At 42.6% G+C, this 26523-nt stretch overlaps 1 protein-coding gene across 18 annotated transcripts in view; it reads right to left on the reverse strand.

Moving 5' to 3' along the window:
• Positions 1–26523, reverse strand: part of LOC123746519 (actin-binding LIM protein 2) — a 284312-nt gene that overhangs the window by 50314 nt on the left and 207475 nt on the right. For 17 of the 18 annotated variants that reach the window (XM_045728060.2, XM_045728064.2, XM_069318320.1 and 14 more), the window contains one exon: positions 25354–25478. In XM_045728060.2, coding sequence (XP_045584016.1) covers positions 25354–25478 — 125 coding nt within the window. Of the gene's footprint in view, positions 1–18022; positions 20069–25353; positions 25479–26523 lie in introns of those variants that run through there. The other variant, XM_069318324.1, reaches the window with a different exon arrangement.

The raw sequence follows: 26523 nt of genomic DNA on the forward strand, positions 1-26523 counted from the left end.
ACACCAGGCACGATAACCATTAACACCACCCAGCTCCTCCACCACAGCTCATAACAGCACGCAAGACACAGAGGAGCAGCAAGCTTCCGCACGCGGGGGTGGCCCAAGCCATACTGAGCCACTCCACCTCTCATCTGACACCATGTACCTCTACACCCCCCAAATCCACCACCACCCCCTAAATCATCCAATCATCCACCACCCCCGTCCCCTAAGAGAATAATAAGCTCTAATAATTACAATTATTCATCTTGGTAATAACATTATGATTACAATTCTAATTATTAGTATTTATCAACCTCTTTAAAGTGAATTTCCTACCACCACAAATTACATGGGGGCGGATGGGGGGCGGATGGGGGGCGGATGGAGGGGGTGGAGCCCCCGCCTCCTATGATAGGCCTATCTCATTGTACAAACATTACCAATATTATGAATTAAAATATTATCCGCGGCTTCTTTCATTGCATTCTACTTTTGGTGGGAAAAAGGGCATCAGTTGGGTGTGGAGAGGGAAGGTGTGGAGAGGGAAGGTGTGGAGAGGGAAGGTGTGGAGAGGGAAGGTGTGGAGAGGCAAGGTGTGGAGAGGCAAGGTGTGGAGAGGCAAGGCGTGGAGAGGCAAGGCGTGGAGAGGCAAGGCGTGGAGAGGCAAGGTGTGGAGAGGCAAGGTGTGGAGAGGCAAGGTGTGGAGAGGGAAGGTGTGGAGAGGGAAGGTGTGGAGAGGGAAGGTGTGGAGAGGGAAGGTGTGGAGAGGGAAGGTGTGGAGAGGGAAGGTGTGGAGAGGGAAGGTGTGGAGAGGGAAGGTGTGGAGAGGGAAGGTGTGGAGAGGGAAGGTGTGGAGAGGGAAGGTGTGGAGAGGGAAGGTGTGGAGAGGGAAGGTGTGGAGAGGGAAGGTGTGGAGAGGGAGGGTTGAAGGTGTATGGGTGTGTCCATATTCGTTTGTCATCCATAGACATTACAAATCTGTTCCACCACATACAATGGTTTACTGAACAATCAACCACAATTGGTGATTTGATTTCATGGGTGGAATATGCACATCCTGATTGTGTACAGAAGGGGGAGGGGGGGGCAAGAGGTGAAGGGGAGGGGGGTGCATGGATAGCTTTTGGACATTCGTGGTATGGAAGGAGATGGATGAATTTGATCAATACTAAAACACATCTAACAAAATTAATCCCAATAAATATAACTAAATTGATTTTTTATATATATAAACTACCCATGACCTTAGCCCAGGTGGGGTTCCATGCGGGTGCCGCATAGTAATGGAATATAGACTATTCCATTACTATTCCATCCATAGACTAGTTTTTCAGCTGCAGTGATAAAATAAGGTTATATATTTTACGTAAATGCTCAACGCTTCAGTGTCGTGTGAAGTCAGTTTGTGGTTGTGTTTGATGTTATTGGTTGCGTGCGTGCGTGCGTGTGCGTGCGTGTCTCTTTATAGTTTTCCAAACATGATTAAGTTCAGTAATGCTGTACTCACCTAATTGTGCTTGCGGGGGTTGAGCTCTGGCTCTTTGGTCCCGCCTCTCAACCGTCAATCAACTGGTGTACAGGTTCCTGAGCCTACAGCGCGCTATCATATCTACACTTGAAACTGTGTATGGAGTCAGCCTCCACCACATCACTGCCTAATGAATTCCATTTGTCAACCTAGCAGCATCGTAGCAAACACTACAATGCTGTGTTTGCATCGTAGTGAGCGCTTCTTTTACCCATATAAATTTACAAAGGTAATACTTGTTACAACTTTACCGAGGCTCATTTGACTAGACATGGGCAACTAAAGGAAGCTAATGGCAGACGCTGTAGGAGGAGGAAGCTAATGGCAGACGCTGTAGGAGGAGGAGGAAGCTAATGACAGACGCTGTAGGAGGAGGAGGAAGCTAATGGCAGACGCTGTAGGAGGAGGAGGAAGCTAATGGCAGACGCTGTAGGAGGAGGAGGAAGCTAATGGCAGACGCTGTAGGAGGAGGAGGAAGCTAATGGCAGACGCTGTAGGAAGAGGAGGAAGCTAATGGCAGACGCTGTAGGAGGAGGAGGAAGCTAATGGCAGACGCTGTAGGAGGAGGAGGAAGCTAATGGCAGACGCTGTAGGAGGAGGAGGAAGCTAATGGCAGACGCTGTAGGAGGAGGAGGAAGCTAATGGCAGACGCTGTAGGAGGAGGAGGAAGCTAATGGCAGACGCTGTAGGAGGAGGAGGAAGCTAATGGCAGACGCTGTAGGAGGAGGAGGAAGCTAATGGCAGACGCTGTAGGAGGAGGAGGAAGCTAATGGCAGACGCTGTAGGAGGAGGAGGAAGCTAATGGCAGACGCTGTAGGAGGAGGAAGCTAATGGCAGACGCTGTAGGAGGAGGAGGAGGAAGCAAGTGTTGGTCAACAGCAGTCTGTGGGGAAGTGGACGTGTTCAAACACCAGCAGAGCAGCTGCACGGGCCCACAGCGCCTTCACCTCACTCCCAGGTAGGTGGCTGCACCTGCTTATAGCTTAAGTGCACAGTTACAGCCCCGCTCCTGTGCCAGGTAAGTCCACTACGGGCTCACCATAGCTCGTGCTACTTGTCACTTTGTTCCCAGTAATTGTATCTATAACAACAACAGCTCAAGTGTGCGCACACGCGCACAGTAGCGAGCAGGTAGCAGAGGAAGAGACAATAAAGTGCAATACAATCCACCTATTTAAACGTAGACAAGTCATAAACTGAAAGCAAGAATCCAGCAGATACTTTAAACCGAGCACGTAAGATTCCAAGAGCTAGTCACTCTTTGAGTGATTAGCTAGAGTGGCATACCTCCCAACACCGCGTCAAAACTGAAGAACAAGCGGCGGGGATTTAACAACGACCTACAAAATACTCGAGGGTAGAGAGACGAGGCAAGACACGTGGATAGGAGGTGAACGCGCAGGAGTCAAGCGAGAATCCGAAGAAAAGTTACATTTATGGGAGTGAAGGAGTTAAAAGAACTTCAAGGAAATAATTAAGCCGGACCCCATTATTTATTTATTTACAGAGTACAATGGGTTTGAGAGACTACATAATATTGGCATGTTTACATTCTTGTAATGCCACTGACACACATGGCGTTTCGGGCAACACGCATTTAATAGTTTGTGAAACAGACGATGACCTCCAAGTACGCCAGCTGACTGAAGGATTGATGATGAAGATTAAGCCACCCAAAAGGTGGCACGGGCATGAATAGCCCGTAAGTGGTGGCCCTTTTGAGCCATTACCAGTATCAATAGATGATACTGGAGATCTGTGGAGGTGCGACTGCACCCTGCGTGACAGGAGATGTCTCCCGTATGTGACTGCAGGTTGAGAGGCGGGCTTATGAACTGAAGCTCAGCCCCCCCCCCCGCCCACACAGCTAGGTGATTACATTCAGGAGAGCACAGGCACAAGGCACACACACAAGACAACATAAAACACATGAGCATCAAACAATGGTCTTAAACTGGTACTCTAGACATGCCTTAACTCCCCCTCATGGGCCGCTTCCTCTTTCCAAGATAATTTTAACCACCATCTTCCCTCCTCCCCTAAATACTTAATGACCCTTGAACCTGCACGCGGTGGTGACCTCTGACACATAATTCATCATAACAAGAGCGAGAAAGTGGCGTTCCTCTGGGCTCTCACTTGGCGTGACAAAATAATTGAGGGCCACGGGAGGCAGGCAGTGAGGTGTTTGGTTTGACCCCGGTAGACCTCTTTCTTCTCTCCGAGGCGGCGGTGACCTGCTCCTGTAACCTCTCCCTTACTTCCTTCCTTAACGTTGCCTCGCCATAGACACTGTGAACAGCCGGTCGCTGGACTTGTGATCCTGTGGTCCTGGGTTCGATCCCAGGCGCCGGCGAGAAACAATGGGCAGAGTTTCTTTCACCCTATGCCCCCTGTTACCTAGCAGTAAATAGGTACCTGGGTGTTAGTCAACTGTCACGGGCTGCTTCCTGGGGTTGGGGGCCTGGTCGAGGACCGGGCCGCGGGGACACTAGAGCCCCGAAATCATCTCAAGATAACCTCAAGATGACCCTAACACGGCCTCGCCTCACCACCTCCACAATGCCGCCCCGGGAACTAACTCCCTGACACCTGTTTACAGCTTGGTGAAGGGGAACCGCTGCCCATTTGTTTCCGTTCTGGTCAGGATTCGAACTCAGGACTGCGGGTGAGAATCGGTCGTTCACCGCTTTGACCGGTGTAAACGTCTTCACAGTGCCTGAATTATGAACAAGACACTACCGGTTATTTTGGTGGAGGGAATTAAGTTTAGAGCTCCTCCCGTGCTGGTGGCCAGGAAACACCGGAGCTGGTGGTGGTGGTGGTGGCCGCACGCAGGCATGGTTGGGTCAGTGCTATGATAGAGAACACAGCGGTACACTGGCCACGCTCTGCTGCCTTGCCACAACGGCATCACCCTGGCGGCGGCGGCGACGACGACGACAAGTGGCTGGCTGGCTGGCACTCGTCACCTTCTCCAGACGCGCCGACTGTGTCACGCCACACACGGGGCCTTCACTAACACCTTCACACACGTCTTCAACGTGTAGACCTAACGACCCTCCAGAGAAAATTTAATGAATAATTAACATTTGCTCTTATGTGTATTAATACAGTATTTAGTACATTTACCGCCTCGTCTTTAATGCATCTTGAAGATGCCCTAAGCCTCTGGCTGGCCCACTGAGTGTGACTCGGTCCTTTGATAGAATTCTCTCTCTTTCCTTACCTACTGAACCTTTGCTTTTCAACGGGCTATTTTGCACTTCCTGCCATGCCTCCTGGTCTCGTGAATTATTTTGTGCGCAAATTTGGAATCAGTCCTAATATTTTCGAAGGATAAATACACACACACACACACAAGGCCCACCACGTTCGAATCCTCGTCACGGCCCTATCCACCAGGCCTCGTAGCCTGGTGGATAGCACGCAAGACTCGTAATTCTGTGGCGAGGGTTCGATTCCCGCACTAGGCAAGAACAAATGGGCAAAGTTTCTTTCTCCCTAAATCCCCCTGTTACCTAGCAGTAAATAGGTATCTGGGAGTTGGTCAGCTGTCACGGGCTGCGTCCTGGGGTGTGTGTGTGGTAAGAAAAAAAAAAAGTAGTTAGTAACAGTTGATTGATTGACAGTTGAGAGGCGGGCCGAAAGAGCAAAGCTGAACCCCCGCAAGCACAACTAGGTGAATACACACACACACACACACACACACACACACACACACACACACACACACACACACACACACACACACACACACACACACACACACACACAGACCGCCAGGATGACGTTCCACAATACTTTATGGCCACTCAGCCACCTCCACCGCCGCCCACATTTTACTACTGTGTGTGTGTGTGTGTGTGTGGGAAAGGAAAAACAAACTAAGCTGCCAGGTTTTTCCACGACCCGTGAAACAAGCGGCCCCTTCTCTCGATTTATCGTAAAAAAACTGTTTTGCATAACTTTCTAGAAAAATACGAACCCAAGCAACCCACCGAACCTATCGCGGCCAATGCATAGAAAACGACCCGTCCTCAGAGAGGAGGTAATTACTTCAAAACCACTACATAAGTGTTATTATCTACTCCCTATCCACGGTTAGGTAAAGGTTAATTGTTAGGTTAAGGTTAATTATTTTTAACACAGTATTATTCTCAAACATGTGAAATATACATTTTAAAAACTATTTGAGCATCCCCTAGAAATTCATTTACAGAAAACCAAATACTTCAGACTTTCAAACAAAACAAGCATAGACGTTTTATATTTTAAACCAACGACTTTTAATGCAATCAAGTTATAACTTAAGAATGTTTTCTGTTTATGACAAAGGTTCACTTGGTCATTTACAAGCAGACTATTACTTTAACCATAATAAGTTCTCAGGCCATCACAAATATCTAGATAAATGTCCAGGTGTTTAAACAGGGCGGCTGGCCAGTTATCTGAACCACTAAACCCTAAGAACTCCCTAATGACAGGAGACATCTCCCGTCACGCAGGGTGCAGTCGCACCTCCACAGATCTCCAGTATCATCTACTGATACTGGTAATGGCTCAAAAGGGCCACCACTTACGGGCTATTCATGCCTGTGCCACCTTTTGGATGGCTTAATCTTCATCAACCAATCATCTTTAAGATTCACAAAGTTACAGCCCCGCTCCTGTGCTAGGTAAGTCCACTACGGGCTCACCATAGCCCGTAGCTCACCATTTGGCTGGCTTAATCTTCTTCATCGTCAAATACTCACAGATACGCTAGTGGCAGAATTTCACCATCATTATCCAGAACTACCAACACTATCAACACCATGTTACTGTGACTATAATCACCATAACGACTACTGTCATCACCATTACGCTGGGTACCGACACCACAAACATCACTGCCGTAGCCACCATCACCATTCACTACAAGCCCCTGTCTTCACAACCCTATCTTTTAACCACCTTGAAACACACCACTGTAATTATTCCCCTCCAGACACCCTTTCCCCCCCCCCAACACACACACCTACATGGGTGTGGGTGTGGGGTGGGTGTGGGGTGGATGTGGGGTGGGTGTGGGGTGGGTGTGGGGTGGGTGTGGGGTGGGTGTGGGGTGGGTGTGGGGGGTGTGGGGTGGGGGGTGGGGGGTGTGGGATGGGGTGTGTGTGTGTGTGTGTGTGTGTGTGTGTGTGTGTGTGTGTGTGTGTGTGTGTGTGTGTGTGTGTGTGTGTGTGGAGGGGGGGGGGGGGGAAATAAAGTATTTTAATTCTGATAGATATTTGCTTCCCATTAACCTTTCTTTATGTACCTTTGTGGCTTGGCAAGAATATACCAGCTAAACATATATATACTTCCACAACCCATTGTACCTTTTGTATATATAAATAAATGAATAATGAAGGGAAGCGTCACCAATATCGTTATTCACTCCTCGGACGAGGGGTCCAGTTTTGTTCATTTGTTTCAAATTTAAGTCTCAGTTCCTATCTAAAAAGCTCAAGACACACTTGTGTGTCTTGTTTATCTCTCAGAATGTTTGGTAATATGTTTATTGTTTGTGATGTGTGTCTATGTATGTATTAACACGATGTACTGAACGGGGTGAGAATAGCTTGAGCTACCTCATCCCTTTGTGTGTATTTTACCTCAATAAACTTATTTCAATTTCACTTGTGTATTTTGTTAGGGTTTAGGCAACCTCTTATAGTACTCGTACCAACTATTTGCTCAAACGTACAAAAACAAACTGTTGGACCAAAAAGTTCATGTTTTGTATTATGAATTGACCAAAATCGTTATTAAAAAATGACAACTAAAGAAACTAATCTACCATATGGCGCAAATTAGCAATCCTGGGCATAACATACGCCAGCTTAGGCCTAATATGGCACATACATGGGCTATATTAGGCCTAGGAATATTTTTTTTTCTGTGCCCTCTGCAAAATTACCAGTACTAAACGAACATTTTACTGGCAGCAACAGTCCATTTTTGTACGTTCGACCAAATAGTTGTTTTAAGTACTATCTTTTTTTAGATATATATATAAGAGTTGTTACATTGTTGTACAGCCACTAGTACGCGTAGCGTTTCATGCAGGTCCCTGGAATACGATCCCCGCCAAAAGAATTGTTTTTACAACCAAGTACGCATTTTACTGTTGAGTTAAACAGAGGCTACAGTTAAGGATTTGCGCCCAGTAAATCCTCCCCGGCCAGGATACGAACCCATGACAGCGCAAAATTTCAGGAGGATGGTGAAGGGTTTATTCTCTGCCGTCTTGAGACTACTCCGTAACAAACTCAACTGTTTTGTCTCACCATAAACGTACGAACCAAAGCCTCCTATTTAACCCGCTGAAGCCTATGTATAGAAAACGTCAGTTTTACGATGCTTTAATTGATCCTAATACAACAAATCCACAAGGGCCGTGACGAGGATTCTAACCTGCGTCCGAGAGCTTCTTATACATTTTCAATGAACTGGTCAGTTCCGTAATAAATGCGGTGGGTGTGAAGGAAGTCCCCCCCACCGTCTCAGACTCCCCGCCAACCACAACAGTCACCACGTTTCACTAGTGAAGGCGAATCAACCCACACGCCAAAACTATACAAATGTGGCACAGTCGTGGAGAGATGTACACCGCTTTGTTGAACATAATTGGTCTACCTTACAGCATAATTACTCAACCACATCTACAGTATTGAGGGGTCAGCTTTCGAAGCTGTAGGGGGCATCAGTCTACCTTCAGGTGAGGTGATTTCGGGGCTTAGCGACCCCGCGGCCCGGTCGTCGACCAGGTCTACGGACCAGGGCCAGATTCACGAAGCAGTTACGCAAGCACTTACGAACCTGTACATCTTTTCTCAATCTTTGGCGGATTTGTTTACAATTATTAAACAGTTAAATTAATGAGCTCCGAAGCACCAGGAGGTTCTTTATAACAATAACAACAGTTGATTATAAAGTTTTCAAGCTTGTAAACTGTTTAATAAATGTAACCAAAGCCGTCAAAGATTGAGGAAAGATGTACACGTTCGTAAGTGCTTGCGTAACTGCTTTCGTGAATCTGGCCCCAGCCACTGTGCAGCTGCTTGGGTCCATGTTGGAGAACTTGACTGCTGGACCAGCCACTGTGCAACTGCCTGGACCTCTTATATTTGAGAGCTTAGCAGTTGGACCAGCCCGTATGCAGCTGTCTGAACGTTTCCCCTCATTACAGCAGTCAACAACCTTCCTCGCCTCATTCGCCACTTGAAGAGAAAGCCAAGATGTGGCTCAAGGAGAACGGCGAAACTCTAGTAGTGAAGTGTTGTAGAAACGGGCAGGGGAGGATGACACAGGTTGTTGTTGTTGTTAAAGATTCGCTACCTGGAACAAAGTTCCAAGTAGCACGGGCTATGGTGAGCCCGAGGACACAGGGTGGTGCATGAGGGTTCACAAGATAACAACAAGGCGACGACCAATAAAAAGTCCTGGCCTGGATGAACACGGAGACCCCCCGGCCATGGCCGTAAGATAACTAGGCAATTTCCAGATAATAGTTGGCAGCTCTCAACCATTACCCAGACACACACACACACACACACACACACACACACACACACACACACACACACACACACACACACACACACACACACACACACACACACACACACACACACACCACACACACCACACACACCACACACACACACACACACACACTAGAAAAGTTTCCCCATGAAGAAAGAAGCCTGAAGGTTATCCGTTAGCTTTCTCAGTCAACTTTAATATGATGATCTCTGAAAGTCCCGCCACCTACAGAGAAAAGGGGAAACTCTCCCAGCCCCTTTCCTCTCTCCCAGTCCTAAGATCTCCAAACGTCAAGAAAATGGTCAATTTAAAGTGGTCTCTCCTAACCGACCAGAGGACCTAAAACAGAAAACGGGACAGTACGTCACTTTCGCCAGCCGCTTCCATATTTCTAGTAAGACAATTTTTGGCCTTAGGTAACGCATACGTGCGAAAAACGACGTTCTTTGTAAGATGACAGGTTGAATCTCCAGCCTCAACTGATAATTTTTTACCTCGCATTTTGTTAACTCGATCTATCTTTTGATACGACGTGTTAGTGAAAATTAAACCGTCGTAAATTGGATGTTTTCTACGCATTAAACTGTACTCAAGCTCAATACACACCAATTGTAACACCATCGGCGTTTTTTAGTAAAATTAACAGCACCGCAATGTTGGAACATTCTCTGCCTCAGCATCTTGCTTCACAATACGCAAATACGCGCAATATTTTACGCATCTGAAATCGAGAGAACGAATTTATTAAATGACTATATCGCTGGATCTTTTCAGGGCGATCAGGTGAGACCAACCTCTCCTACAAAGAATGTCGCTTTTCGCTCGAATGTGTTACATAAAGCTGCAAGAAACTAGCCTAATTATCTGTTAGTAATTGACCAAAGAGGCGTTTCAGTTGGGATGAATTTAAAAAAAAAAGTTTAGTAATAGCGTTTTAGTAATAGCATTAGTCAAAGATAAATGTCACTGAATAAATACAGGTAAATCTTTATTTTATAAAACACAAACGTTTGTCATGTTTTCCAAGGGGGGGGGGGGTAGAAATAGCCTAAGCTACTCTATCCCTTTGAGATTTATTTATTGCTTATCTCAATAAACATACTTGAACTTGAACACAAGAAGGACGAAACAGAGCCAAACGTGGAATCAATTCATGACTCCAAGCACCACACATGGAGGTCATTATACAGTGGTGTGGAGGCGCCATAAGGGGCGGGGGAAACACTATAAGCCACAACGGTCAGCCAGCAACAGGTGGGCCGCCCGGCCCGCCGGTCACGCAACAGCTGCCAGTTATGTAAATGTTGTCCACCAACGCACTGTTTTCAACATATTTACACGCTCGTTCACTTGTTTCTTATCGGAATTTTTGTGCGGTGAAGTGGCTAGAGTGAGTCGAGTTTGAGTAACTGTCTTCGCTCAGGCTTAAAAAAATAAAATGATAAAATCAACAATTTCCCCCGTGAACACAGACACAAAATTTATTTCCCCAAAAGATTATGTTCAATTATTAATATAGGATGCATAGAACGAAACATAATGCAGCTAAGACATACAGTACTCTAATGTAGGGAGTATTGGGTGATGTGAATGAAGGAAATAGATTGAAATTGAAGTAAGTTTATTGAGGTAAGTTTATTGAGGTAAACACAGACAAAGGGAGGAGGAACTTTGTGTGTGTTTATCTCTCAGAATGTTTGGTAATATGTTTATTTGTGATGTGTGTCTATGTATATATTAACACGTTGTACTGAATGGGGTGAGAATAGCTTGAGCTACCTCATCCCTTTGTGTGTATTTTACCTCAATAAACTTATTTCAATTTCAATTTCACACAAAGGGATGAGGTAGCTCAAGCTATTCTCACCCCGTTCAGTACATCGTGTTAATACATACATAGACACACATCACAATAAACGTATTACCGAACATTCTGAGAGATAAACATATACATTTCCTAAGGAAATAGATTGGATTTTTGTGTGTGGTTGTGGGGGGGGGGGGAGAGGGGAAGAAACGCTCAAAAGGGCAGACAGCCATTCATCCATATCACCAGGCACAAACACGCACACAAAGGGCAAAAAAGAAGGCAAACAATAGGCTGTACCTCACTCCTCTGTAGCCACCAACAGGCACGAACACTAACGCATACGTGACTACCATTCACATCCACTACATAGAACTGTTGCTAAACCCCCATGTACTCCTTAGACGCGCACTTTCAGTGTGCTATCCTCTATCTTTGTTATTTTGAGGTGATTTCGGGGCTTGGCCTCCTTTTTGTTGCACTTCCCCGGGGAGCAGCCCGTAGCAGCTATCTAACTCCCAGGTACCTATTTACTGCTAGGTAACAGGGGGATCAGAGTGAAAAACTCTGCCCATTTGTTTCCGCCTTCACCCGGGATCGTACCCGGACACTCAGGACTACGAATCCGAAGCACTGTCCGCTTAGCTGTCAGGCTCCCTACTGGAAGCAACGCTCCCTTTTACTCTCCTTTTGAGCAGGTTCTAATTGAAGCATGGGCTTTAGGGGCTGCAGCCCCGGGGCTGGCCCCACAGCACCCGCAGCCCAGGGGCCTCGCAGCACCTGCCGCCCCAGAGCCAGCACCTGCCTTGGCAGCCGCAGCCCCGGGGCCGGCCTCGCAGCAGCCGCAGCCCCGGGGCCGGCCTCGCAGCAGCCGCAGCCCCGGGGCCGGCCTCGCAGCAGCCGCAGCCCCGGGGCCGGCCTCGCAGCAGCCGCAGCCCCGGGGCCGGCCTCGCAGCAGCCGCAGCCCCGGGGCCGACCTCGCAGCAGCCGCAGCCCCGGGGCCGGCCTCGCAGCAGCCGCAGCCCCGGCAAATCAAGAGAATGTGCTGGCTGGTAGGCATGTGAGGAGATTTTTAGAACATGGGTACTGTAATTCTTCAGCCACAGCATCCTAAAGTGTGCACAAAAGACTTTATTGAGCATGGTATAACGTTTAAAAAAAAAAATACTGGATAAATAAAAACAAAAGACACTTTATGGGTACAGTAGATACAAGCAGTAAATGTAAGGAATATTGAAAAAACATAATTAAACTCCCATGTTTACATACAAACTGCACATAGCAACAATTTGATGTATCAGGTCCAGTCACCATAGAGGTATTGCGCTGTCATCAAATAAACCTTAGAGAAAAAAAAACTGACACGAGTCAGTTGTCTTTTCACAGCTTGATTTTCTGGGAGAAAATAAGCAACAATTCAGGCCAATCATTCAATCTCCTAATTTTCTCATTAAAAATAATTTAACGTCTACTCGTGTAAATTACTGCCAATTAAGGACTATAAAATCAACTTCCGGCAATTTCAGAAGCAATAATCCATATTTGTTCATACAAACAAATCAGACCTTAGACTTACTTGTACATGTAACCTTGACACTTGCCCAAGATTTTGTTTACACACACACACACACACACACACACACACACAATCTGCACCAGCAAAAATAAATACAAATATTATAACTTTTGAAATCAAAGGATGTACTTACCAATATATATATAATAGTCAATCAAATCATCGCAAGGTAATCGGTAATTAGTTAACAGTGACAATTGGGTAGCGAGGTCTAGCTCTTTATGACCCAACTCCTACCTTCCCTCCTTCCGTCTCCATACTGCACTCGCCTATTTCTGCTTGCAGGATTGAGCTCTAGCTCTTGGATCCTGCTTTACCTTTTCCAGCTTATTGATGTGCTTCTAGAGCACATCAAATTTGCAAATGTCAAGCAGTTGTATGGTGCCCATATCTTAAAAAGTACATCAATAAAATGGGAAAAGGTGCAAAGCCATGCAACTAAATGGCTTCCAGAAATGAAAAACATGAGCTATGAGGAGAGGCCAGAGGTGTTAAGGACACCAAAGATAAAAGACAGAAGAAAGAGAAGATATGATCACTATGTACAAAATGGTAACACAAATTTACAAGAACAATTGGTCATAGATTCAACTGAAGGAAACAAAGCTGCTGACAAAAATGAGAAAAGTCACGTTTGCAAAGAGAGGTAGATGGTTGGAAGAAATTGGGCGAGGTGGTGGTGGGAGGTCAAGACCTTCAGTACAGTAGTATCAAAGTATCATGTGACAAAGTACTGCGAGGACAGAACACTCGTAGCTCTCATTCTGCAACTACACTTGGGTAGTTGAAGGCATGCCTCTTAATCACCACCAGAAAGTCTTAAAACAAAAAACAAACCAACCTTCCTATGCTTTGTAACAATGCTGTAATTTGAAATTATAGATTTATGCTTTAACCATTAAAAATACAAAAACTCTCACTCTTCTGAGAAATTAAGCATTTGGTACAAGTTTAGTAAACACATTTGCTGTTTACTCCCACCACTTCCTCATGCATTTTCATGGTTTACTTTAATAGACGTGAATTCATTCAGGTTACAATACAATATTACGTTATCTGAGAGATGATATCACTGAGTCAGCCCCAAGTGATGTAATGGAGCCTTTGTGTGAAAGCTGAAATGGCAGAGCTACCCATGAATTCTGACCATTAACCCTACATTAAGCAAGAGCAAGGCTGCTCTTGCTTAATGTAGGGGTTTTGCTTACACCTTTATGCTGCAATAATTTAAAATTATATTTATCTATCAAGTATCTTTGACAAATTTCCCATCCTTAAAGGAGTGGCCATATGCAAAACCTTCCCAAACAATTCAAATATCTTAGATAAAAAGATACTTTAAAAGAATTGTCTAAAGTGAAACAAGTGCACAAACTTTTGCACCCATAAATAATTACAAGAAACCCAACTGCTCCCCAACCCAGTTTCACAGAAGAATCAAAGACCCAAGCACTACAAAGGGCAAGGCACCCTACACAGTAGGCCAGCATCTCGGTAACAGACACCCCAAACCCACCAGGTAAGACAGCCCAGAGTTCATACAGCTCAAGGTGAATAGTGACTCGAGGTTCACACAAGAAGCGAGGCATACAAAAACACACTCTTGAAGCTAATACCAAAATCATAAACACAAGCAAATAGCCCCTCGCAAGACAAAGTCCAAAGCATATGGCCTCCACTTCTCTGGAAAACCCAAGTGGGGATAATAATATTTTATTAACTTTAAAGAAAAGAAGGTGGTGACTCAATTGTATAAATCTCTGGAGTGGCCACATTTGGATTTCTATAGCCAAGCATGGAGACCCTGTTTGGATTATTGTATCCAAGCATGTAGACACCATCCCCATCTTTAGAAAGACATAGCTGCTCTGGACAAAGTGCACCACCAGGCAACAAAAATCATTCCAGAGCAAAATCATCTCTCGTATCAGGAATGGTTGAGGGCCACTGGGCTAATAACACTGCAAACCAGGCATGACATGGTGGATCTTATTAAAACTTAAGATCTCTGAACAATTTGGTGGATATTAATCTGGAATTTTTGTTCAAAAAGGTCAAATGTAACAAACAAGGTGCAACGGAATCAAGCTTGACAAGCCACAATGTAGGACTAAAAACTGATGCTTTTTCACCCACAGGGTTATAAACCCACGGACCCGCCTACCTGCCAAAGCGGAAATACCAAGACAGTGTTGAATTTCAAAATTCAACTGGAAAAGATTATCAAGGCAAATGGAGGACTTTCGACAAACCGCCGGCTTCCTGTCATGTCGAGGCCACGTGTGTCAATGTTCCTCAGGCAAATTCCGGTAAATATTAACATTGGATTGACTGCAGAGTATCATGATACCAGTACCAAATACCAGTAAGTTAGGTAATAATGCCAACTCACTATCTGCCAGTTCACCTAGTGTATGGAATTAGATCACACGAGATGTTAGGTGTGTGGACAGAGACATGGGCACATACACAAGAGTAATACATCTTAAACCGTTTAAAAACTTTTCCATTTAGAGAGATCTAAACAAATAATGCAACCCCCCCCCCCAAACACATGAAAATGAGTGAGATGACATTAGTCTATTCTGGGCTTATTCTCTGCATAAATCTAAACATTGCATGCATTGACACCATTTATTGTTAGTGAAAAATTACCTGACATTTTTGCACTGTATCTTCATTTTGATTTAGTAGATAAATTTAAATACATGAATTTATAAGCAACAAACTAAGAGCTAACATTAATTTACATGTAAACTGTAAAACTGTACAGTATTTCTATTAATCTATAAATTCCAGTGCTAAAATATCATGCAAAATATTTTGCGAATGATTTAACTGCAATATGGAAGGTTACATTATTATACATAGCAATTACAGTACAAACAGTGGCTTTGTTACTAGCAATGGCATTATAATTTCATATAAAATCTGCATGAAAATTGTAACACTGATGAAGCCACTGGAGTCTGATCAAGACTATTGTGCCCACAGGAATCCTTGTGCACCATCAATCTCAGGGTGAATCTGGGGTCCACAAACTAGTTGCTGCCGGCATCAACAGTCAAATCAAGATATTGATCAAGATATTGTATATTAAATAGGTCACTCTTCATGATGACCATTAAAGCAATGTAGGATTCTAATCTATTATAAAATTCATTGTAAGAGAAATGAGACATCAAATCATGCCCATATATATATACAACACAAAAACCAGAAATATGCAGTCGAGAAAGTTTTCATTTACAAGAATTATGGAGATGTCTTGCAGCAACTTAAAATAAAAATAAAAGTACAAAGACAATGAAGGAAAAATCTGTAGTGAGTGAATGCGCGCATGAGGTGTGAAGAAATGACTTGTCCCATTCAATGGGTGCAAAAGCTCTTGGCTTACTTTTGATGTTGAAATATGGTTAAACATAACTAGATTCATATTTGAACATTTTTTTACATTTTGTAGACAATTACTATCTATTGAGTTTGGTTATTTTGATTGTCAGTATTGGTTAAGTAATTTAACATTTTGCATTGTGTCAGACGAAGTTGACAATGTGCGCAGTGGATCTAGAAAATGCCTTGGAAACTTTCCAATATTTTCATCAATTACATATTGGCTATATTATCTTTCATTAACTTACAACACTGGATATGCATTTACAATCAGGTAACATAACCTTAGCGAGCCTAAATTTATTGTTATATTTAGTGACAAACCATATCCAAGAACATGAAGCTCTCTGTCAAGGGTAATTGAAGAAATATTTCCCATTGTTGGGGTATAATAAGAAATCATGTTAGGTCGAGTTATGTAAAGGCTACATTACACTGGATTTGGCTACGTTTGGATATACAGTATGACGAAAATAGCACTGTTACCAGTATTTTAGTTTAAGGGCGGGTCGGAAAAGGAGAGACTTTACCTGAAAATACAGTGGCCTGTGGACAAATCCAATATTTGCAGCCCTTTCCTACAGGTCTGTATATAGTGTAATCTCCATATGCTTTTATTAATATACTGTAGAACAGATCTACATGAGCTTGTATCTAAATAGTGCATCACTCACTGGCCTGACTCACATTTCCACAATATTTAGGTTAGATAAGGTTTCCACGTTCATAATATTCATGAAAATAGTCTAGCAAGATTAGAAGATTAAAGTTGTATCATGTTTATATAAAAATTTTGGGTGTTGAAAATTTAAGATAAAAAAATGGGTTAAAATTTTGCAAGCTGTCCCAAATCCACTGCACATCATCTTCCATTTAAAACTATGAGGATCCTTATTTTATTTTACTGTTATAGCTAAACTGTCAGCTAAATTCTGAGCAAGGCTAGGTCCTCCATCTCGTACCCAAGTGACCGCACCCCAGTTTTGAATCCTATGATATACCTACGATCGCCTTATGGCACTCTGTGCACCCCTGATCGGGTGTCTCAAAGTGCTTAGCACAGTGCAGTGGTCAAGGCGCTTGACCGGTGCACAGGTTAACCCCTTTTATTTGTATCATAGTAACATGTTCCACTTAGACTTTACTTACATAATTATAAGTGGTAGTGTGAGAGTTTGGATAACTCTGGAGTGGCTTGGGTAATTCTCCGGTTCCTATACAAGTACAGTAAATAACTTACTGTACTGTATATGCTGTTGTATGTAAATCTTTTATTTGCACATACATTTTTTTTCCCTGTAATTTGTCACACATTTATACCACATTTCAACATTTATACCTAAAAATTATCACTAGAGAGTGAAAAAAAAAAAAATCATCATCTTACTGAACTTAAGAAAGCCAGCCTGTAAACATTGTATCTGGTCCAGGTTATGGATATATACAAACAGGTTTTTTTGTCAGCGTTACTCAAGCAAGTCTACGAGCTCCTTGGTACATTTCAGTACCCCTTTCAACAACACCACAGGTATTTCTCCAATATTTAAATATACAATAATGTCCTATAATACATTACTACATATTGCTGCTATGAAATAATTGTCTTTTTATCTGACGTTCAAACAAATACAGTACTCATACAATGTGACTAAATATAATATGGATATAATGTAGTCCAGTAACTGAAGTCACAATTATCACTTTTGGAATTCTGCAGACTTTAGGCTTTTCTAGAAGAGCTCAGACTGCTCAAGTCCACCTTGCAGCTCTCGACCAAAAGTATCATAAAAACTTTAAATTATCTAAAATTAGAATTACAGTACAGGAATGTCAAAAACCATAAAAGTCTCCAACTATGATATCTGTGAAACACTTCCAAAGTGTATTAAAAAGCAATATATTCTCATCGGACGATTTATGTACTAAAGAGAAACTGCATTTTAATTTTTCTATTAAAAATTCTATCATAATCATATTATTCATTAAGCTAAATTCTTTTCTTATAAAAATAATGAAGGGGTCAGGAAATTTGTGATGTTATTATAATGTTTACTGGCTAACAAATAAAAAAAAAAAAAAAATCAGTTCTTGCATATGAAATACACTGAATTTTCGTAATCTTAAAACCATATATATTCAAAATGTGTTGAACATGCTGCATTAACATTTGTCGGGGGTAAAGTATAGCTGTTTGAGTGTGTGACTTTGCATACAAACACATATGTGCTTGTGGGAGTGGGTGTAAAATATGAATGCGAGTGGGGGAGGTAGTAGTGTGAATTAGGAAGAAAGTGTAGGTTGGAACAAATTGTCAATGTCCTTGCATGAAATGGTAAGGGGGAAATTTGTAAAGAAATTCAGAAAACAAAAAATACAATTTAATAAGCAACTTGCAAATTGGAGAGAGTAAATGTCATAAATGTACTAATTCAAGTGCACCACACCAAGCTAAGCTTGTGCAAGTATGAAGAATATACATTGACATTGGACAGGAAACTATTGGAATATCACTGACAAGCATCATCCAAAGTGGAAGAGGCTAGGTCTAGGGACATTAAATGGCCAGTGAAAGAGGCCTGACCTGTTTTAGTGCCTTGTTGTGAGTTGAGGGCTTGGCAAGTGGAGAGGGCATGACCTGTTGAAGGTCCTTGATTTATGAGGGCTTGACAAGTTGTGGATGGGGCCGGGTGTGTGGAAGGCCCTTGGCATGTTGAGTGGGCCTGCAGTGTGAAATGTTCTTGGCTTGGGGAAGGGGGCTGACGTGAGAAAGATACCTGACGACTGGCTGGTGTCCGACGTTGGGAAGGCACCAGACGTTGGGAGGGAACCTGACGTTGGGAGGGAACTTTATGTGGAAAGCAGCCCTGACGTCGAGATGTTGGCCGAAGTGTAGAGAGAATCTGGCGAGAGCATGGTGCTGGGCGCGGAGAGGCGGCAGGACGCGGGGAGGCGGCAGGACGCGGGGAGGCGGCAGGACGCGAGGAGGCGGCAGGACGCGGGGAGGCGGCAGGACGCGGGGAGGCGGCAGGACGCGGGGAGGCGGCAGGACGCGGGGAGGAGGCAGGACGCGGGGAGGAGGCAGGACACGGGGAGGAGGCAGGACGCGGGGAGGAGGCAGGACGCGGGGAGGAGGCAGGACGCGGGGAGGAGGCAGGACGCGGGGAGGAAGCTTTATTTGTGGGAAGCGCTTGGCAAATGAAGTGGGTTTTGTGCTTTCCAGGACCCTGAAGGGTAGAAGATGCCTGGTATACAAAAGCGTTACGATTCAGCGTTGAGGGTTTTCGTTTATAGGAAGTTTGGCGACACAAGGGCACTGGCAAGGGAGCAAGAATATGATTTGGGGAGCGAGTCGGATGTCGAGAAGGTGCCAGATGTAAGGAGGGACTCGGCTGTGTGCATGGGACTAAACAAGGAAAGGAGGCTATACATGGAGAGATGGTATCTTGAGAAGGGGCTCCTTGGGACAAGGGTAACGAATGCTCTGAGAGAGTTATACATGGAGATTTAGCTAAACATGGTGATGATGCTAAATGTGGAGAACTAACTAGATGCAATGAGGCTGCTTGAGGTGAGGAAGAAGTTTGTTGTGTGAATGGAGGATGCTGAGTAGAGGAAGCCTGCATAGGGGAAAGCAGCTCTTCAGTAGGGACCTGTTGTAAGGATAAAACTTGTGTGATGGATGGAGATTGCTGTAAAGCAAGGACCTGTTGTGCAGAGGAAAGTTGCTGTGTAGAGGAAGCCAGCTGAGGAGAGGAAGCCAGCTGTGGAGAGGAAGCCAGCTGTGGAGAGGAAGCCAGCTGTGGAGAGGAAGCCAGCTGTGGAGAGGAAGCCAGCTGTGGAGAGGAAGCCAGCTGTGGAGAGGAAGCCAGCTGTGGAGAGGAAGCCTGCTGTGGAGAGGAAGCCTGCTGTGGAGAGGAAGCCAGCTGTGGAGAGGAAGCCAGCTGTGGAGAGGAAGCCAGCTGTGGAGAGGAAGCCAGCTGTGGAGAGGAAGCCTGCTGTGTAGAGGAAGCCTGCTGTGAGAAAGCTGACTGTTGGGAGGGAGTCTTTTCTGTGGCAAAACCCTGCTGAGAAGAAAGGACTATTTGAGGACAAGGGATTTGTTGTGGAGAGGTGATCTGTTGCTGGGAAGGGAGCTGTCTTGGGGAGGAAGTCTGGTGTTTGGAGGGAATGTCTGGAGTACGGATGAGACTTGGTTTACGAACTGGGCCTGGCATGTGAATAGGAAAATTATAATGTCAATTTCTGCTTAATGGACCGGTTATTGCTAAAAAAAAGAAAAACATACATTTTTCAATGACATATATACAGTATATCAAATCTTTCCGCAAATATGCTACTGTACATTATTAATGATAAAAGAGTTGAAGACAAGATGTATAAACTATTATAATTTTTCTCAAAGCTCCTCAAACAATATCTGAAAAGTAGCAAGCAAGTTAAACAGAAAACGTCAAATTATAACAAATTATTTATTTCAAGCACTTCCACAATAAAAACCGATATACAGTATTTCGTTTACTCTTATGAATTCCACTTAAATGAGTGAATTAATGTATGATAATGCTTTCAGTCAAGGTAATAATAATGATAATTATACTGCACAATAAGAAGAATAATGAGAACTTATGATGAAGTCTCTAGTCTCTAACAAAAAAAAAATTGATCACTAATGAAGGAACTGTACAAGACCCAATACTCCATAAACAATTAACAAATGGCTAAAAAATGTTTCACTTGAGCACAGTTATAAGACTAAACTCCAAGAGTGGATGACATTCAGTCCAAAATGGTAAAGGAGCTGGTCACCAAGTTATGTTTACCAGTGAAACTCCTTTTCAGAAATTTCTTCCAACAAAGGAAAAGTCTCAAGACTAAGAATGCCATATGCAAAAGTAACTCTTACCTTTAAAAAACGTAGAAGCTGTGCAAACAGAAATTACATACTAAACACCCTAAACTAAACATCTGCAAGCTTATGGATAAAACAGAAAGGGGTAAAAATAAAGTCCACTATCTTAAAACACACAATCTTGAAAAGGCATCACAACACTATTTTGTAAAAACAATCTTGCTGAACATATCTGCTCATGTTTCAGAAAACAACAACTACTCCAGTACCTACACAAGGATTCTCGTAGTCAACAGGTTTTTTATTAGGTACCACAAAGGATAGCCAAAAAAATTACAAGCACTTGGTGTCAATAATAATACAGTACAAAGATTTAGCAGAACTTACCTGTAATAAATAAAAACAATAGTTAAAACTGAGAAAAGAAAGGGTCATCCAAAACAGAAGACGATCGGACTGGAAAAATATTGCGAGTGGATTACCATAAGGTTTCATTATAGAGCCAACCCCTTTTTTTTAAATATATTGTACCATCTGCAGATGAAGAGTCACAATAACGTGGCTGAAAAATGTTGACCAAACCACACGTTAGAAAGTGACGATGACGTTTCGGTACGTCCTGGACCATTATCAAGTCGATTGTGAAAATACTGTACCATCAATAACATTAGATAAAACACATATCATAAAAACTGATAATTATAATTTTTTTACGGGGAATGTGGGAAGCAAAAATTAAGTGTAATTAAAAGTCTCACTCTGGGGGGCCCTCAGTAGCCGTGAGAACTGAGCACTGGTTCAGCAAAACCTTTGGTTGTTTCTCCAGACCTTTGAAACCCAACCTGCCTTGCCTACTGGGAACCAGGGACCAGATTCACGAAGCAGTTATGCAAGCACTTACGAACCTGTGCATCTTTTCTCAATCTTTGGTGGCTTTGTTTACAATTATTAAACAGTTAATGAGCTCCGAAGCACCAGCAGGCTGTTTATAACAATAACAACAGTTGATTGGGAAATTTTCATGCTTTTAAACTGTTTAATAAATGTAACCAAAGCCGTCAAAGATTAAGGAAAGATGTACACATTCGTAAGTACTTCTGTAACTGCTTCATGAATCTGGCCCCAGAACAAGAATCTGGTTTTCTCTACAAGGTGAGGGGGGCTTGGATATTAGTGATCAACCCAAAACAAAGAACAATCCCAGCAGAAAGCATAAGCACAACAAAACAATATATTACTTGCAAAAAATCAGATACCCTCAAGTAACAAATTAAATTATCTTTGCTGCAATGTAAACACAGTGGAACCTAGATTCAATGAACCTTGATTTGGCAAATACAAGCTTGGGTGTTTGGAATTTTTGTTGTTGGGCAAATGGGAACTCATAATATGCATTCAATCACGATTTTAATGATTTTTGTAGCTGGGCACAACATTTCAAGAAATACTTAGTAAGGGACCTTGGGAAAACTATCGTGAATATTTAAAACCAAATTATATGGTTTATTTTCATTTTGAGTTGGCAAGGTTTTCATTCACTCAGGTATGGCCCTGCTACATTTTGAAACAGAGTTTTGAGGCTCGGAACCGACACTAGTCAGGGACATGGGATGAGGAACGCGAGAAATAAGCTCGATGTGGTTAAATTTTTGGCAGATATGTTCATTTGGTAGTTGTATATAATTATATATTTTATTATAGGTTGAAATGAAAATTTTGCAAAGTGAAATTAGCCCATAGGGCATGCAAAAGGCATCCTGGAGGCATCTCCAGTTGCAACGAATCCATCACTGCAAAGAATTTGGAGTTAGTCTGATATAGTTCTTTGAATCTAGGTTGTATTACTGTATACCCTAAACATGATCCCCCACCCCCACTAATTTCCTCCATGTGGCACCCCAGGTCACGTAAGGTTATATTCAGCCCACTCCTGCACTTAAACAAGTTGCCTAATTTGAACGTCTGCACCCTGGGCTGGCCTAAGGTACAGTACTTACAACATGGGAAATTACCTGGCCACTAAGTGTTTGAGGATGCCCTATCATGTGTCTGTAATCATCCAAATACAAAATAATAAATATGTAATAAGTAGAAAAACTATAATGATGTAAATAAAAAGTTTGTGTCAGGCCACTAATATCATGTCACACGATCACATCAATTGCTTTCCAAGTAATTAGTGTACAGTATTTACCCAAGTGGAGCTACAGGATAAGAGCTATGTTTGTGATGTCCCATCTACCCAGTACTCCGTCATATAACGTTTCACAACTCCTGAGAATTTTGACTGCCACTACTTTCTCACTTAATTTGTTCCAACCATCTACTACTCTGTTTGCAAAAGAAAACTTCTAATATTTATTTGGCACCTTTGGTTCTATAGCTTGAATCTTTGACCTCTTGTTCTTGAGGCTGCTGGTTTCAGGAATTCCTTTGTCAATTTGGTCAATTCCCATTTTTATTTTTTAAGTGATCATATTGCCTCTTTCTTCTATCTTCTAGCTTTGGCAAATTTAATGCCTCTAGCCACTCTTCATAACTTAGTTTTCAGTTCTGAAAGTCATTTTAAAGCATGCTTTTGCACCTTTTCCAGTTTATTGGTGCATGTCTTCAGATATGGACACCATGCAACTGCTGCATATTCCAATTTTGGTCTTACGAAAGTCATGAACAGTTTCTTTAGTATTTCACCATCCATGTAATTAAAAGCAATTATATAGTTGTAAAGTGTAGCATATACTCCTCGTTCAGTGTCCATTATATGTTCCTCCGGTGACATTCTATAACCAGAACCACCCCTAGTATTATATCGAATAAGCACACGACTCAAAAAAGAACCAGTCGCTGGTTAGTGTGTTTACCTCAATTCAAATTCTGGTTCTGGCTCCCAGTAGGAAGCAGTGGATCGCACAGGTCTGGTGCATTTGTTTAAGGAATGGCTGCACCAACACTTAACTCAGGAAGCATCTGACAAAGCTCTCCCAGAAAAAGACAACCATACCTAATAAACTAACCTTGGACTTCAAGGAAAAGAAAGTAATCATCCAGCTACACAAATGCCCTGTGACACCCAGCATGGACTACTGTATTCATGAACTTCACCTACAAAAAGGCTGAATTTTTTGTAGTCATGAAATTCATCCCAGAAAAATGTAAATACTCAAACTAGGAAAACCGTGGACTTCAGGGATATCATTGCTACAAAAGACATTTTCACACGTTAGAAGACATTAATACAAACTTCTTTATAAGGTCTAACGAGATTAACGCAAGAAATAACCCTCCTTTTTCAAGCCATACTCTACAGCACACAACAGTAAATGCTTTCTCTGTGTACAGAAATTAACCCATCAATACCATGAAGCGCCACAATTTGAAATACAGCTGGAAAAAATCCTCGGGGAAAAATAAGGCATCTATCCCTAAGCCACTGGTTTCTCGCCCCCATCGTAGCCAATAATAATGGTAGCCTTCAGATAAACATGTGATAAATTATACTTTTACTTATAGTTCTTTTTATTTTATTTTTTTATATATATATACACAAGAGTTCTTACATTATTGTAAAGCCACTATTGCGCATAGCGTTTCAGGCAGGTCCTTAATTCTAATTTTCCCCGGAATACGACCTGCCAAATCGTTTAACCACCAGGTACCCATTCACTGCTGGGTGAACAGGGGCTACAGTTATGGACTGGCACCTAGTCAATCCTCCCTGGCCAGGATATGAACCTAGACCAAAGCTCTTGCAAAGCGCCGGATGAGTGCTTTACCACTGCACCATGGGGACTGCTTGTTCTGTAGTATAAACAAAGTTCGTAGCGGCACACACTCGTACAGTATTAATATTTGCATTTATTAAGACTTCAATATACGGGTATACAGTATTCTAGACCGATTTAAAAAATACAAACTGTATCTCAAAACTGACAAACGGCAAACAGTTACTCTGGTTTAGCGAGACTCATATTCTGAATTAAGAATAGCCCCATATTGTTCAGAAAATTAAGAGGGCACTGTAATACAAATACGAAAAAATCTTGAAGACAAATTGGTTCAAAGAAACACCCAATAGTAATGTAATTTATAGTTAAAACTTGGTACTTTTTAGTAGTCAAAACTTATTCAATTTTGTTAAAACTGTTTTCCCTAAAAAGAAGAAGCAACTGTTTTCCCTAACAAGAAGAACTACACTTGTGAAAAAGAAAAGAAGTATCTTTTCAAAAGTATCTTGCACGAAAACTATTTCACAAATTGCTGACGATGTCGACAATGGAATAATTGGACACGTTTGCCGTATCTTTTTAGTAATACAAAAGCTAAAATCTGACAATAACCAGGTAATGTAGCAGCAAAAACTTATTCTGATAATTGTATTACTGGAAACCATATTGTATTTAATAAATCACCTGTATGCTTGTATTAAACCAAAGTAACACCACCAGTCTTCAATGTGGGTAACAGCATCAAAACTCGATGGTCAACAGAAAATTATTCGGCTACCAAAGGAATTAGAACAATCAGAAACATCAAATATTAAAGCAACGAACAAGTAATACAATGCAATAAGGACGAATCAATTAACAACATTGCAAAGGACTCGTGATGCAATTTCAGTTTGAAAATTCAAGTTCAGTACTTACTCGGTCCGCCGCTTGTAGGTGAGCGAGTAGGGGACTGAGAGTCCACGACAGGTATGTGTAAACATCGTTGACAGAGACATTCCTTTCCAGTATAAGTAACTCGTTCACCAGTTGGAAATGGTTGTCTGTAATGAAGAGAGAATTTGTTAATCAAAGACCAATAACACTTGATACGAAACTGGTTGCCCTCAATACCTGCATGTCACCCCCCCCAACACCTTTAAGTCACCCCCAGGGGGCACTATGCCACAGAAAGGGCAAAATGGCCAGACACACCACCCAGAGGAAAAGTGCAGACCCTAAAAAGAATTCAGAGGAGATGGAGCCAGCTAACAATGCCACAGTCACTAACATTCCTCCACCTCACTTAAAAACGTGGCAGGGAAACCCCAATACACCCAGGAATCAAGGTTAGGTACAATTGCAATACATTAGACAACACACATCTATCTACAACATTATGGGCTATTCATGCCCATGCCACCTTTTGGGTGGCTTAATCTTTATCAATCAATCTAACTACAACACTTATCAACAGGACTCATAATGGAGAACAAGGGCTGTGCTCAATCCAGAGGTGAGGAGACTCAAGAGGTCTGAGTTCTCTGGAGCAAGTAATATAGTGATTCAAGAGGACAATACAACTCGAGAGGATTCATGAGCAAGTTATTCTCGATATGCTCAGAGTTGCCTTGAGGCAACCGAGTACATCAACTTCAACTAAATTTAAAGAACCAGTTAAACCAGAGCTAAATGTGCCTCGTCATTGTGTTTGTTTAGGGTTCAGCATGCACAGGACTATATCAGTGTCATTATGTTGCAGGTACAGAAGACTTGTACATATTGCGTAAAGAAACAGTGGCAGTAGATGCTTGCCGAGACATGTCTCGTGCCAATCTTTCCATATACACCATCAAGTCTATTTAATAATGCAGTACTCTACATGTAAACAGATAATAATGATAACATATGCTGCATAAAGTTTTTTGTTATGTAAGTCAGTGGCTACACACATTAAAACTTATTTCTTCACAGCAATTTTAAAACTTTGTAAATGAATATACAGTATTATTTTAACAGTATTAGGCATTGAAACAAAACAAGTTGCATTCTGGGTTCCTCCCACTCATCAGATTTTGCAATAGCTTATTTCAATAACCAACATGTGAG

Source organism: Procambarus clarkii, chromosome 90 (genome assembly GCF_040958095.1).
Source record: "Procambarus clarkii isolate CNS0578487 chromosome 90, FALCON_Pclarkii_2.0, whole genome shotgun sequence".
NCBI classification, from domain to species: Eukaryota; Metazoa; Arthropoda; class Malacostraca; order Decapoda; family Cambaridae; genus Procambarus; species Procambarus clarkii.